Raw genomic sequence first — 14,955 nt, 5'->3', positions numbered from 1 at the left:
CTTTTCTTGCTAAGAAATTGAGAACTTTTCGTAGAGACTGAAAGGAACATGAGAAGGATCTGTTTCTTGCTAAGAAAATAAGTATGAAGTCCCTTGTGTTCCACAACATGATATGTAAATACCTCTTAAGGACATGTGGCTTTTAGTTCTGATGCTTTAAGTTACTTGCAAGGAGTTTCTTGCTAGTGTATTATTTCTTTCAAGTCTGTATTTACAGAGCAATAGTTCAGATGTACTGATCTGTCGTTGAGGACCCAAATTTGTCTAGAGAGTATATTTTGACTATGACAAGAACTTTACAAGGTTTTATACTGGCATGGTTTTCGTACTAAGATGTCACATAATTGAAATCAAATCTTATGGTTAATCTTTCAGGTCCAACATATATGCTTGATTCTGAGTAAATCAGTGGATAGACAGCAAAGATATCAACGAGAAGCTGCTACTGCTGCATTATCTGAGTTTGTCCGGTATAGGTACTAAGAGAAGAATCCTATTCCTGAGTTGCTTTCTTTAGTTGGATTTCAATTTTTCACTTCATGTACTATAATCCTACTTATCTGTTGGTTTTTATTTTTGTTTCTTTTTGTTGAGGATCCCTGATGTAGTAGGATTAGAGTAAATAAAGGTATCTTGGCCAAATCCGTGTTTGAATAGAATTAGCATTAGCTTTCCTGATTAGTTAAGATTAGGATCAGTTTCCTTGGTTAATTAGGATTAGGATTACTTTTATTGATTAATTAGGATTAGGATTAAGATTATTTGTTTTACCATTCTCCATAAGTAGAGAAATTTTCTTCTTGTATTGATAACTCTTGATTCATAATAAAGATTCTAATTTTATTCTTGGAGAACTCTTTCCTTTTATCCTTTAAGCTACATCAATTTGGTAGCAGAGCAGTTGTTTGGGCCAACGTTGACTTGCCGTAAGAGGAAGATCGAAAAACTCCTGATGACGCTGATTGCAAAGGGAGCTTTGTGAGTTGTGCTCGTTGCTAAACAGCGCACATCTGGCTAAGGAAACCCTTTAAATTCAAGAAGAGCAAGAAGAAATTTGAAGAATCATCGAAGAGTGGAATTTTATAGCAAAACTAATACATCTAGGGGCAGAAATCATTATTTTGGTTATGAACAACAACCTAGAAAGTCATCCAAGTCCAAGCCTAAGTTCTCAAGAAGTCCAAGCACAAGAGCAGAAAAGAAGAAAGAGTTCCACAAGCCACAGGCTTCGAATTTCAATAGGGGAGAAGCAGGGGAAGACGAAAAGTCACCACCTTTGGGGTTAGTCTGCAATAACTCAAAATTTCAAGTCTTCATTGTCGAAAAAGGAGTTAAACTGCCCTTTAAGCCCTGACGAAGGAAATCTGTTAAGGATGGAAGTTGAAAAGTCCCCCTGCCCTGCAGCCGCAGTCCTCCGAGAGGAATTTTTTTAAACTAAAGGAAGTCGAAAAGTCTTATGACTTAAATGCATCACCAGCTAAGGCACCTAGTGTAAGTGCTGAGGCCCCTCGTGTTCCATGGCCCGACTTTAACCCGTCTTCTACCATTAAGAAGAAAGAGAAGGGATTACTAGCCGACCTCTCCCTTTTTGAAACCGAAAAGACACTCGCGCCAAAAGAAAAAAGAAAACAAAGTTACTTCTCCATTGCAACGTGGTGCTCCCTTCAACCTCTTCCTCTTCTGAGCATGCCTTAACCACGTCCGAAACCCAAACGACCCCTAAGCCTTCTTCTTCTCACGTCCTTTGCCTCAACACGTCTCCCCTGCCCCTCCCTGCTTTACCAGATCGCCCGTTTTTTCTCTGCCATTATACTCCTCAAGCAGCCATAAACTCCCCCTTTTACCTCACCCCACCGCCACCCACCCACGGTCCTGGTCCACTGCGTCCCGCCGCACCCCCCCCCCTCCCCCGGGCTAATAGAGCAGCCTTGATTTGTTTGTTTTCAAATCAAGCTCCGTATCCCTCTTTCTTTTTCCTCTGCCTATGTGTCCCACAAGCCTCCTCTTCCCTTTAGCACTAAACCACCCCCTAAACCCTGCAAAGCAAACCATAAGCGACTGCACAGAGCACGCCACCCCTCTTGCCTCTTTAAGACTTTCCCCAAGCATTTTATTAGAAGAAAGTATATGAAGGAACATTCCAAAAGCCTCGGCTTCGCCCCCAAATGAGCGTCTGGTCAGCTCCAAGAAGCCAGGAATCCTTCATTTCCAGAACACCCTCTTTTTACCAGGTCAAAAAACCAAATTTCTCTCCTTTCATCCAACCCGGAGGGGCCATTCCTGAAAGGAACTCCCAATTTCCTCCCAGAAGCTTCAGTAATTAAAGAGAAGGATTGCCCTCTTGACTCCTCTTTTAGTATTAGTAGTGAGGAAATTGATTGGATCAGCAATTCAGGAGATTAAGTAGAGCCAAAAATAGAAGCACCCTTGCTTGCTAACCTAAATACTCTGTTTCAAACAGAGGAGGACATTATTTTTGAGGTAAAAGCCCTCAGCCCGGCCTACCCAACCCCCTCTTCGACCCCCTTCTAACCTCCCAGCACATCTATTGAACATAATCACTAATTGCAACCTAATACTGGATTGAACTTCGGTTGGCCCTGAACCCTGATTTCGAAAAAGATGAAGATAGTATCCTGGAATACAAGAGGCCTCAAAGATAGTAATAAAAGACTGGTCCTTAAACGATTCCTAAAGAAAATTAACCCCTCGATAGTGCTAATTTAAGAATCCAAAAAAGAAAATTTTGATGCAAGTTTTATTAAATCTATTTGGAGTTCCAAGGATGTCGGATGGGATTTTGTTGAATCTTTTGGTGTTTCTGGCGGGTTGTTGACAATGTGGGACACAAATTTGATTTCGGTATTAGAAACCCTCAAATGTGGTTACACCCTTTCAATAAAATGCACCACTATTTGTAAATGAGTTAAATTGGCTCAAGCAGGGAGATGAGAATACAAGCTTTTTCCATAGATTCTTAGCAGCAAAAAAGAGGAAAAACTTTATAAATGAGTTAGTTGATGAGCAAGGAGTGCCAACAAAGTCGAGTGCAGAAATTGAAAGCCTAATAATCAATTATTACAGCAGTCTTTTTCTAAAATCCCCAGGGCAGAGGCATCTTCTAATAAACCTAGACTGGCCTTGTGTGAATTTGAATCAGAATCTTCTCTTGCAAACTAATTTTTCAGCCACAGAAATCTTCTCAGCTATAAAAGCCTTTGGCAAAAGCAAAGCTCCCGACCCCGATGGCTGCACTTCAGAATTCTTGCTGAAATTTTGGTCTCTTCTAAAGTCAAGCTTCCAAGATACCTTTGATGACTTCTACAAGAATGGTAAGATCAATGCTTGCATAAAGGAGAACTTCATCTGTTTAATTCGAAAGAAGAAAGTTGCAATTAAGGTCAGTGATTACAGACCCATTAGCTTAACCTCCTTAATATACAAAGTCATTGCTAAGGTGCTAACTGAGAGATTGAAAGGGATTATGCCCAGCATTATTGCTCCTCCCCAATGTGCATTCATAAAAGGAATAAAAATTTTGGATCCCATCCTTATAGCCAATGAAGCTGTTGAAGAGTATAGAGCAAAAAAAGAAGGGATGGATCCTTAAACTTGATATGGAGAAAGCATTTGATCGAGTTGATTGGGATTTTCTAGAAAAAGTGCTACGGTCCAAGAATTTCAATCAGAAATGGATAGAATGGATCATGGGATGTGTCAAAAACCCACTTTACTCGATCTTCATTAATGGGAGACCAAGGGGAAGAGTAGTTGCTTCAAGAGGACTAAGGCGAGGTGATCTCCTCTCCCCTTTCCTTTATCTCCTAGTCAGCGAAGTATTGAGTGCTTTAATTTCCAGACTCAACCAATCCTGCATTATTGAAGGTTTTATAGTAGGTAAAGAGCAAGTTCAAGTCTCCATACTCCAATTCGCGGATGATACCTTACTGTTTTGCAAATATGACAGTTCTATGCTTTTAAAACTTAAACATACAGTGGAGCTCTTTGAATGGTGTTTAGGGCAGAAGGTAAATTGGGATAAATCAGTCCTCTATGGCATCAATGTGGATGAGAGTGACCTCTTTAATACAGCAGCATCTTTGAATTGTACGGCTGACCATCTTCCTTTTTATTACCTAGGGTTGCCTCTAGGGGGTTACTCGAAAAGAGCCTCCTTTTGGTAGCCAGTCCTAGACAAAGTACAAGCTAAACTTGACAAATGGAAGAGATTTAATATATCTAGGGGAGGAAGAGCCACTCTATGCACTTCAGTCCTCTCAAACCTTCCATTTCATTACTTGGCCATCTTCCTCATGCCCGAAGGAGTAGTATCTAAAATGGAAAGGATAATACGAAGCTTTTTTTGGGAAGGCAACAAGGGCAACAAGAAAAATCACTTGGTTAAATGGGAATTGGTGCAACAAGAAAAATCACTTGGTTAAATGGGAATTGGTTCAAAAACCTATGGCAGATGGTGGTCTAGGCCTTGGTGGTTTTAGATCTATGAATATTGCACTTCTTGCTAAATGGGGATGGAGATTTTTCAATGAGGAAAACTCTCTTTGGGGCAAAGTTATAAGAAGTATGGTAAAGATGCATTTGATTGGCCTACAGCAGGAAAAGGTGGTAGAAGCTTGAAAAGTCCATGGATTAGCATCTTAAAGACTTGGCTTAAGGTAGAATCTTTGGCCACTTTCAAACTTGGAATGGCAGCCGAATTGCTTTCTGGTTAGACACTTGGGAAGGATCTTCCCCTTTCAGCACCCTTTATCCAAGCTTATTCAGAATCACCATGCTTCCTAATGGTTCAGTTGCTGATCATTGGGACAGTAGCATAGCTTCTTGGTCCATCAGCTTCCGAAGGTTGCTCAAAGATGAAGAAGTGTTGGCCTTCCAAGACGACTTGGAGAAAATTATAAGTAGAAGTCCTTCTCACTCTTTTGATAAAAGAGTGTGGTCCATCTCAACCACTGGCCTCTACACTGTTAAATCCCTTAAAGTACACCTAACACCATTCTCCACTTTGGAAAAGTCCCTTTTCTCGACTATTTGGAAAAGAAAGAGTCCAAGAAGAGTCAACATTCTCATTTGGATTATGCTTTTTGGTCGGCTGAATGTAGCTGAAATTCTTCAAAGAAAACAACCAGTATCCTCCCTTTCTCCCTCAGCTTGCCCGCTCTATCTCCAACATAGTGAGGACTCCCTTCACCTCTTCTTTACATGCCCTTATTCAGATTGGTGTTGGAAAAAACTGCTGTGTTTTTTCAACTTTTCATGGATCTTGTGCAATGATTTTAAAAGCAATGTGTTACAACTCCTAGCCGGCCCTAATCTCCACAATTCCACCCGTCTGCTATGGTGTAATGCAATAAAAGCCCTCTTGGCAGACCTTTGGTTTGAAAGAAATCAAAGGATTTTCCATAACAAAGCTACAAGATGCCAAGACCGTTTTGAAGCCGCTCGTCATCAAGCCGCCTCCTGGTGCATTCTCTCCGATTCACACCCCCCTCCTCATTTTCTTTGAACCTTTTATTTATTTCCATAAGTTTTAGGCCACTGTATTGCCTTTGTTTTTAGATCTTTATTTTCGATTGTACTACGGTTATTGTTCCCTCATTTTGTAATCTTGTTATTGTCTTTCCTAGTTATGGGTTTGAATTGGAAGTGATGAGGGTGCTAAGGGAGTGTCAACCTAGTTAAGACGTCCGGGTGCACCTTTTGATCCTTTTAGACACACTTGTATTTCCGTTTTGCTCATTGTATAACTCTCTTGTACTATGAGCCTTAGCTCTTCTCTATATATTAAAATAATGAACCGTTTCTTTTTGAAGAGAAAAAAAACCACCACCTAGAAAGGTTGAAACATATTCAAGAAACCCAAGAATCAGTCTTACAACATTATAAGGTTGAAACTTATTCAGAAACACCCAACATGTACATCAATCTTTGAAGTATTGGAGAAAATGAGGGAGGGCATAAAATAGATCCAATATTCGTTGAGAAAGATGACTCAAAACATGGATTAGCCTTCAGAACAATGGTAAGAGTTCAAAAAAGAAATAATTAAAGAAAATCAAAACCTAAAACTTATTGGATTAAAAGATCAAGAATTCAACCAAGGTTGTGGAATCTTAAAAGAATCACATAAGACAAAACACCCCAGAGAAATTTGGAGCTCACATGTGTACTAATTGAGCAAGGAAGAAAAAATAAGCTAAGAAAAATCTATAGCAAATGCTAAGGAAGTTGTGTTCAAGAAATAAAAAGACAATCAGCAACTTGATTTGAAGAAGTTCAAATCTTTGGTTGCAGTCGATTTGCTTGGAAGATAGCGAGGAAGAATACGTGGAACCGCATGATTCATTCATCTCGATCCATGCAATTTGACTGAACATGTGCTCGATTCCTGGCATGTGTTTCACGAGATCCAACCCCTTTGAATTTGTATGACCTGACCCTGGTTTGGTCCTCCCCAATTTTAATTTGTTGCCTCCCTTTTTGTGGGATTATTTCAACCCATTTTTTCACAAGTTAGGGGTTATGCAACAACTGTTCAAATGGGTTTATGGGTTGCTTTGATACTCCAACTTTGACTAAAATGGTTGAGCAAAATCTTGGTGGTAGGAGTGTATACAGTTCTTCGCAACCAAATAGAAATTTTGATGGTCACGCTTTAAGGTTCTTTGATCTTTTTAAGAGCTCCTTTAATCATTGTAGATGCCGTGCAAGATTTCCATGGGCCTATTTGGGATTCAAATCATCAGGAAAAGAGAGTTTTGTGTTTTTTCATATTTTTTTCAGAACTCAAGGACGTTTTTTTCTTTGGGGGAGGGGGATGATGTAATAGGATTAAGGTAAATAAATGTAACTTGGTCAAATCCTTGTTTGAATAGGATTAGGTTTAGTTTCCTTGATTAATTAAGATTAGGATTAGTTTTCATGGTTAATTAGGATTGGTTTGTTTTACAATTCACTATAATTAGAGAAATTGTCTTCTTGTATTGTTAACGTTTGATTCATAGTAAAGACTTTGGTTTTATTCTTGGAGAATTCTCTTCTTTTATCCTTTAGACTACATCGATCCCACATTGGAAAAATTAAGGGTCCTCATCATGTTTATAAGATATTTGAACTACTCCTTTCATTGCCAATTAATTTTGAGATGGAACTCTATGTTATCTAATTGGTAACAGAGCCCATGAAGTCAGAAAAAATATTCGGTAACAAAAAAAAAAAAAGGGGGATTTGAAACAAGAATAATTGTGAATCCAAATAGGCACAAAGGGTTGGCAACGGGGCCGAGAGGGGGGGGGGGGGGCATCCCCCGTCCCTAGCCCCGTAGGGGAAATTGTCCCCGTCCTAGCCCCGGTGGGGATTCCCCGTCAGGGAAACGGGGTCCCCGCAGGGCCCATTCGTGGCAGACTTCTTCCGGAGGGGAGAGATGAGCGAGAGCGAGAGGGGAGGGATGTTTTGTTGCAATTGCAGAGAGCGAGAAGGGACTGGGGATAAAAATATATATATAAATTCGGGGTCGGGGTCGGGACGGGGCCCCGAATAAATTCCCCGGTTTGACCCCATCCCCGGCCCAAATGGGGCGGGTCCCGGGTTTTTTTGCCAACCCTAGCAATCTTGTAGAGCCATGTTGAGCATCCCACATTGGAAAAACAAGAGACCTCATAATGTTTATAAGATGCGTGGATTACCATTCTCATTGTCATTTGATTTTGAAATGGAACCCTCATATTATCTAATACTTTTACGGGCTATTTGGGGTGCTGAGTTGAATTTTCTGGAGTTAATATGTTTGTGCAGTTAGAAAGTATGTGTTTGAGGTGCAAAGTTGTTTAATCTGAGTAAGAAAGTTTGTGTTAGGGGTATAAAGTTGAGTTATTAAGTTTGGAATATACGGTATAGTTTTTTGCAACCTAAATAAGTTCGGTTTTACATTGGCTATTTTTGTTAGCTTAACTTTTTATTCAACCATTCAATTACATATATATTTTCTCACAATTTTTAACATTCAATTGAGATGTTAACTTAAAAACTTCACATATTTTATAGTTCACTGCATGAGCCATTGTACTTGAGGTAGACAAAATACCCTTGTTTCATACGGACAACAAAACTACAATTTTCACACGTGAGTGAAATATGCTTTAAAAAAAGAGAAAAAGAAAAAAAGTAGGTCATCAAAGGGTTCAAGATTTTTTATGAAATTTTATGTCAAATTATAGGTTAGGGTTGGTTATGCATGTATTTGGGTTGGTTTAGTGCGTATGTGTAAACATGATATAGGAAATTTAACGTCATCATGTCCAAAAGTGAGAATGGATGTTTTAAAGAAATACTAATGGAAAAGCACATCTCAGAACATATATTGATATTTGAATGTGGTCTTCATTGGAGGTAGTTACCGCTGGAGTTGGCTGCCAGAGATGGTTGTTGGAGCATGTTGTCAGCAATATTGTTACTGGAGTGAGGCAACAGTAGTTGCCAACAGTGGTGGTTGCCATAGTTGTTCGTTAGTGGTGATTGTTGAATTGGCTGTCGAAGGTAGCAACAAAGTTTTGATGCAGAGGTGGTCATTGGAATTGATCATCGGATGTGGTCTTCGCTGGACATAGTTGCTTGCCATTTGTTAGAGCATGTCATCGACAGTCATTTGTTATCAAATTAAGGCGTCAACAGTCGCCAACGGTGGTTGATCCTAGAATTGGTCATCGATGTTGGCCACGGAAGGTTGTCGCTGGAGTTTTGCGTCGGAGGTAGTTTTGATTGTGCAAATGTGGTCTTCACTAGAGTTAGCCACTGGAGGTGGTCGTTCGAGTATGCTATCGCCGATGATTGTTGCTTGAGTGAGGTGGCAGTAGTCGCCGACAGTTGTTGTTGTTGTTGAAGTTAGTTGTCAGCGATGATCGTTGAAGTTGGTTGCCATAGGTAGTCGCTGGAATTTTGGCGTCGGAGGTTGTCACTGGGTGTGGTCTTCACCAGATGTAGTTGCTGTCTAAGGTAGTCATTGAAGCATATCATTGGCGGTGATTGTTGCTGGTGTGAGGCGACGATATTTGCCGATAGTGGTTGTTGTCAAAGTTGGTCGTCGATGGCAATCAATGGGTAGAGTTATTGGAAACATTAGAGGGTGAGTGAGAGAGAGACGGAGGAAGGTGGACTGCCTCATAAATGGGTAAACTTCAATAGTGAATACTGTGAAAGTTGGTGGAGTTGTGTTATTTAACACTGAGTTGTGAAGTTGGTGGACTGAACATTGAGTTGGTTATTTTAACCAACTCAACTCAAGTTGATGGACCAAACCAACCCCCCATATCTCTTTTAAGAACTGTTGAGAATCCCACATTATAAAAATCAAAGGGCCTCACGCTCTTTATAAGATAAATGAGTTGTTTTTCTCATTCTCCATAGGCCATAGGTTTTGAGATGGAACCGAACCCCATGTTATCTAATATGGTATCAAAGCCCATTAATGCCATATAAGCATTCAATCCAAACAAGAATTTGAGATTTGATCTAAGAATGGTGATCCCAAGCGACACCATCTTGAAGGGACATGTTGAGGATCACACATTGAAAAATTCAAAGAATCTCACTCTTTATAATAGATAAGTTACTCCTCTTATTGTCAATTGGTCTTGAAATGACACTCCATCTTATCTAATAAGAACGAACCATCATGAATAAAGGTGAACTAATGAAAAAGAACAGGAAGCTGTGCTTGTAAATAAGGTGATAATGTTTAAATGTTTTATAATATAAAACACAATTTTAAGCTACTATAAGTGCTGTTTTTTATGAACAGACATTTTTCTCTATCTTACCGCACATACAGTCCTAATTAAATTGATTTCGACTTGAAGAGCTAGGAAGACTGGTACTTGTTGGGAAACAAAGTTACAAAAAGGGTATTGTAATTGGGAAAAGTTTATTTGGATTAAGGGCCATATCCTTGTCAGTTTCTCTTAGGAATATGATTTTGGAGAAGATTGAGTTGTGGTTGAGTAATTGGGAGAAGTTTGTGAAGCCCCTGGATTAGCATTTATAAAGTTTGGCTTCGGTTTGAATCTTTTGCAACTTTCAAGATTGGTTTGGGTAGAAGAGTACGGTTCTGGTTAGATACTTGGATTGCTGGTTCATCTCTAAAGGATTCGTTTCCTCGATTGTTCAAAATTGCTTCACTTCCTTATGGTTCAACTTTTCAACATCGGGATGGTGTTTAATGCTCTTGGAATATTTTCTTTAGAATTCTTAAAGATGATGAGATTATTGATTTTCAACAGTTGCTTGGTTGGTTAATAGGTAAAAGAGTTTTGGCTGGCCGGATTCTCTGTGTTGGTCTTTTCGAATTCATGAAATCTTTGAGAAAACACTTGACAGCAGCTTCTCCAATGTAAGGAGGAATTCTCACAGCTTTATGGCAGTCCAAAGCTCCTAAAAGTATTAATATTCTTATATGGATTGTGAGAAACCGCTTGTTGAATTGTTCAGAGGTTCTACAACAAAAGCTTCCTTCACATTACTTATCTCCTTCTATGTGTCCTCTTTGTTTGAGGGATTGTGAAACTTTGCAGCACCTATTCTTTGATTGTTGGTATTCAAGACAATGTTGGTGGAATCTTTTCTCAATTTTTAACATTGGCTGGGTCTTCTCTGAATTAGAATGTCTTGCATTTATTGGTGGGACCAATAGTAGTTTCAAAGTCAAAAGTTTTATGGGCTAATTCAGTGAAAGCTTTATTATCAGAATTATGGTTTGGACGCAATTAGAGAGTTTTCCATAATAAATCTTTATTGTGGGATGATCAGTTTGGCTCTTCTCGTCTAAAGGCCTCTTCTTGATGTTCTCTCTCCAAAAGCTTTGCAGGATATACTATTCATGATATTTGTCTTAATTGGAATGCCTTTATGCTACAATTTTAAATTATTTTTGTATTATGTTTATTTTATTATGCATTTTTCTTTCTTGTTTCCCCTCTTGGGGTCTGTGTACTATTGAGCAATAGCCTCTTTTCATATCATCAATGCAAAGTGGTTGCTTGTTTCTTAAAAAAAAATGTGCAAATTAGGTCTTCTTATACAGGAGAAAACATTACAAATATGGAAAAGATTTTAGACAATAAAGGCTAAATATTTGACAAATAATATTTACACAAAATCATTTATAAATAGTGGAAATTCCAACAGTTCTTAAGAAACTTCCTTCAGGGGAGTAAAGCTTGATGGAGGTTGTCATTTGATCACTTTGAGGTTCAATTTTTCCCTTCCATGGGATTTCATCCTTCGTCATAGAAATATAATTTGGGTTGTGGGTACTTTTAGTTATTTTCCTCGCTCGTCTTTTCTTTGGTGAATTCTTAATTGGTTACTAAATGCCATGTTCTTCCACCTCATATGATCTGGACTTTAAAGGTTAATATACCTATTGAAAGTAAAAAAGAAAATAGATAACACAAGGTTTACATGGAAAACCTTAATATAGGGAGAAAAAACCACGATAGAGAAGTTTCTTATTATTTTAATGTCATACATACAAGAGACCCAACTCAGATATAAATAGAAGAGGAGAAACCCTAATTTAGTAGACATAAAGGAAAAGACAAATATGCTCTTAGGGCTAATGCATCATATTTCAACACTCTCACTCAAGTTGGGGGGTAGATATCAACAGGACCCAACTTGCTTACACAAGCTTCAAATGTCTGTCTTGGTAATCCTTTGGTAAAAACATCTGCAACCTGTTGGCCTGAAGGGACATAGGAAATACAGATAATCCCGTGGTCTAACTTCTCTTTAATGAAGTGTTTGTCAATTTCAACGTGCTTGGTTCTATCATGTTGTACTGGATTAATGGCAATACTGATGGCAACTTTATTATCACAATACAGTTTCATGGGACCCGGACTGCCCTGGTGAAGATCAGACAAAACTTTTTGTAACCATATTTCTTCACACTTCCAAGCTCATAGCTCTATACTCTGCCTCAACACTGCTTCTAACAAACTACACCCTATTTTTTATGCCGCCTAGCGTTCACCAAGTTTCTCCCATTTCAAGGTACAATATCCAGGTTGACTTTCTATCGGTCACTGATCCTGCCCAATCTGAGTCAGTATATGCTTCGATGCTCCGTGTGTCATATTTCCTGAAAATTAAGCCCTTTCCTGGGGTGGACTTCAGATATCTTAGAATTCGAGTCACTGCTTCCATGTGCTCCTCATACAGACTTTGCATGAACTGACTTACCACACTCATAGAATAGGAGATGTTAGGCCTAGTATGAGACAAGTAAATCAGTTTTCCTACAAGGCGTTGATACCTCTCTTTATTTAGAGGAACTCCTTCCGTAATGTTTTTAAGTTTGCCATTGACCTCAAAGGGAGTATCAATGGGTTTGCAACCAATCATTCCTGTTTCCTTTAACAAGTCCAGAGTGTATTTCTGTTGAGACATGGATATTCCTGCTTTCGATCTTGCCATTTCCATCCCGAGAAAATACCTCAGATTACCAAGGTCTTTGATCTCAAAGTCGCCTGCCATCCTTTGTTTTAGCTTAACAATTTCTGCCGTATCATCTCTTGATAAAATGATATCATCGACGTAAACCACCAAAACAACAATCTTCCTTGAAAGTGATTTTTTGGTGAACAATGTATGATCAGAATGCCCTTGAACAAACCATTGGGATTTCACAAACACTCTGAACCTATCGAACCACGCTCAAGGAGACTGTTTCAACCCATATAAGGACTTTCTGAGCTTGCAAGCATGGTTCCCAAATTTAGATTCGAAACCTGGAGGACTCATGTAAACTTCCTCTTCTAACTCACCATTTAGGAAGGCATTTTTTACAACCAGTTGATGTAGGGGCCAATCCTTATTCACAACAATAGACAGAAGAACTCGGATCGTGTTGAGCTTAGCCACTGGAGAAAAAGTTTCTGAATAATCAATCCCATATGTTTGAGTGAACCCTTTAGCAACTAACCTGGCCTTATATCTTTCGAGCGTTCCATTAGACCTATACTTTATTGTGAACACCCATTTGCAACCGTCTTGTGACCTCTAGGGAGGGCCACTAAATCCCAAGTCTTGTTCGCCTCGAGAGCTCTCATTTCTTCCATTACTGCTACTTTCCACTCGGGAACTTCATGTACATTGGTAGGTATTGCTAGAGCATCCAGTTGGGTAGTGAAAGCCTTAAAAACGGGAGACAAGTTACTATAGGTTAGAAAACTGTGCATAGGGTACTTTGTACATGACCTGGTTCCTTTCCTCAAAGCAATTGGCATATCAAGAGTGGTATCATAATTGTCAGCTTTCGTCGGCCTCTCTCTAGTATCAGACTCCTGAGACACTTCTTCCTCTGCCTGAGGATCTTCCAGCACCTCATTACCTCCTGTAATTTCAACCTTCTTTGAGCTCGTCTCACCATTTTCTATATGCCCAGACTTCTCTTCAAGGACCTTCTCTAAAACAACAGGATCTTGAACATGAGCTGGTTCTGATGCTTGGACACTTTCCGATGGAACAACAGAGGTTTCCTGGATTTCCTGGGTTTCCTTTCTGAGATTCTTCCTATAGTATGTTATCTGGGGCACTTGTCTAGTAGGTAGGACAAACATTGGAATAGCAGGACTAGGTTTGGGACTAGGTAGATTGGGTTCAGGAACATTAGGACTAGGCTCAAGATTGAAACTAATAAGTACAGAGTATGTGGAACTGTTAGGCTCTTCACTCGTGGTTTCCCCCTAAAGACGACTAACAGGAAAGAATGGTTTATCTCCAAGGAACGTGACATCCATAGTGACAAAGTATTTTCTGGACGGTGGGTGAAAACATTTATAGCCTCACTGATGAAGGGGATACCCGACAAACACACACTTTTGAGCTCGTGGGGCAAACTTAGTTCGTGAGGACCGTGAGTGTGAACAAAAGTTGTACACCCAAACACACGAAGAGGAACCTCAAGAATAAGACGTGTAGACTGGCAGGACTCTTTAAAGCACTCAAGGGGTGTTTGAAATTTTAAAACACGTGAAGACATCCTATTAATGAGATGGGCTGCAGTAAGGACCACATCTCCCCATCGGTACGATGGGAGACGCCAAAATCATCAAAGAACGGGCAACTTCAATGAGATGGCGATTTTTCCGTTCAGCCACCCCGTTTTGTTGCGGAGTATAAGCATAAGAGTTTTGATGGATAATCCCTTTTGACGTTAGGAATTCCCGGAGGGTGTGATTTACAAACTCACGTCCATTATCACTTCGAAAAATGGCAATCTTCGTATTAAACTGAGTTAAGATAGTGGTATAGAATTGTTGGAAGGTAGATAGGTCCTCGGAATTATTAGCAAAGAGATATACCCATATAAGCTGGGTATGATCATCGATGAACGTGACAAACCATTGTTTACCGGACAGGGTAGAGACATTTGAAGGATCCCACACATCACTGTGGATAAAGTGGAAAGACTGGATAGGTTTATAAGGCTGAGAAACAAAAGAAACACGAGGCTGTTTAGCACCTATATGGACATCACACGACAAAGAATAAATATTCACATTATGGAATAAATGGGGAAACAAATATCTCATATATTGAAAACTTGGATGTCCAAGACGAAAATGCCACAATAAATAATCTTTTTCAGGCATAGTAAATGAAGATAAAAGACTAGTCCTAAACAAATTCTTGGAGGAAGCATCTTCGGAAAGGAAATAGAGGCCCTTGTCATATCGGGTAGTGCTAATCGTCTTCCACGAGCAAGTCCTGAAACAAAGCAACATCTGGTGAGAAGACAACTCTACCACTCAAATCTTTTGTTATTTTACTTATTGATAAGTTGTAAGAGATTTTTGGCACATGTAGAACATTTTGTAGATTTAATCCCTGAAACGGTGATAACCGGCCTTTTCCAGCAACAGGAGCGAAGGACCCATC

General features: G+C 39.4%; 1 protein-coding gene across 3 annotated transcripts in view; it reads left to right on the top strand.

The window, feature by feature from the left end:
- The window catches only part of LOC120074500 (protein SHOOT GRAVITROPISM 6), a 58,408-nt gene that overhangs the window by 36,120 nt on the left and 7,333 nt on the right, over positions 1-14,955 (top strand). For 2 of the 3 annotated variants that reach the window (XM_039027647.1, XM_039027649.1), the window contains one exon: positions 376-476. In XM_039027647.1, the coding sequence (XP_038883575.1) occupies positions 376-476 (101 nt within the window). The remainder of the gene's footprint in view (positions 1-375; positions 477-14,955) is intronic. The other variant, XM_039027648.1, reaches the window with a different exon arrangement.

The sequence above is a fragment of the Benincasa hispida genome, chromosome 3, assembly GCF_009727055.1.
Source record: "Benincasa hispida cultivar B227 chromosome 3, ASM972705v1, whole genome shotgun sequence".
NCBI classification, from domain to species: domain Eukaryota; kingdom Viridiplantae; phylum Streptophyta; class Magnoliopsida; order Cucurbitales; family Cucurbitaceae; genus Benincasa; species Benincasa hispida.
This window is presented reverse-complemented; position numbering and strand designations above follow the sequence as displayed.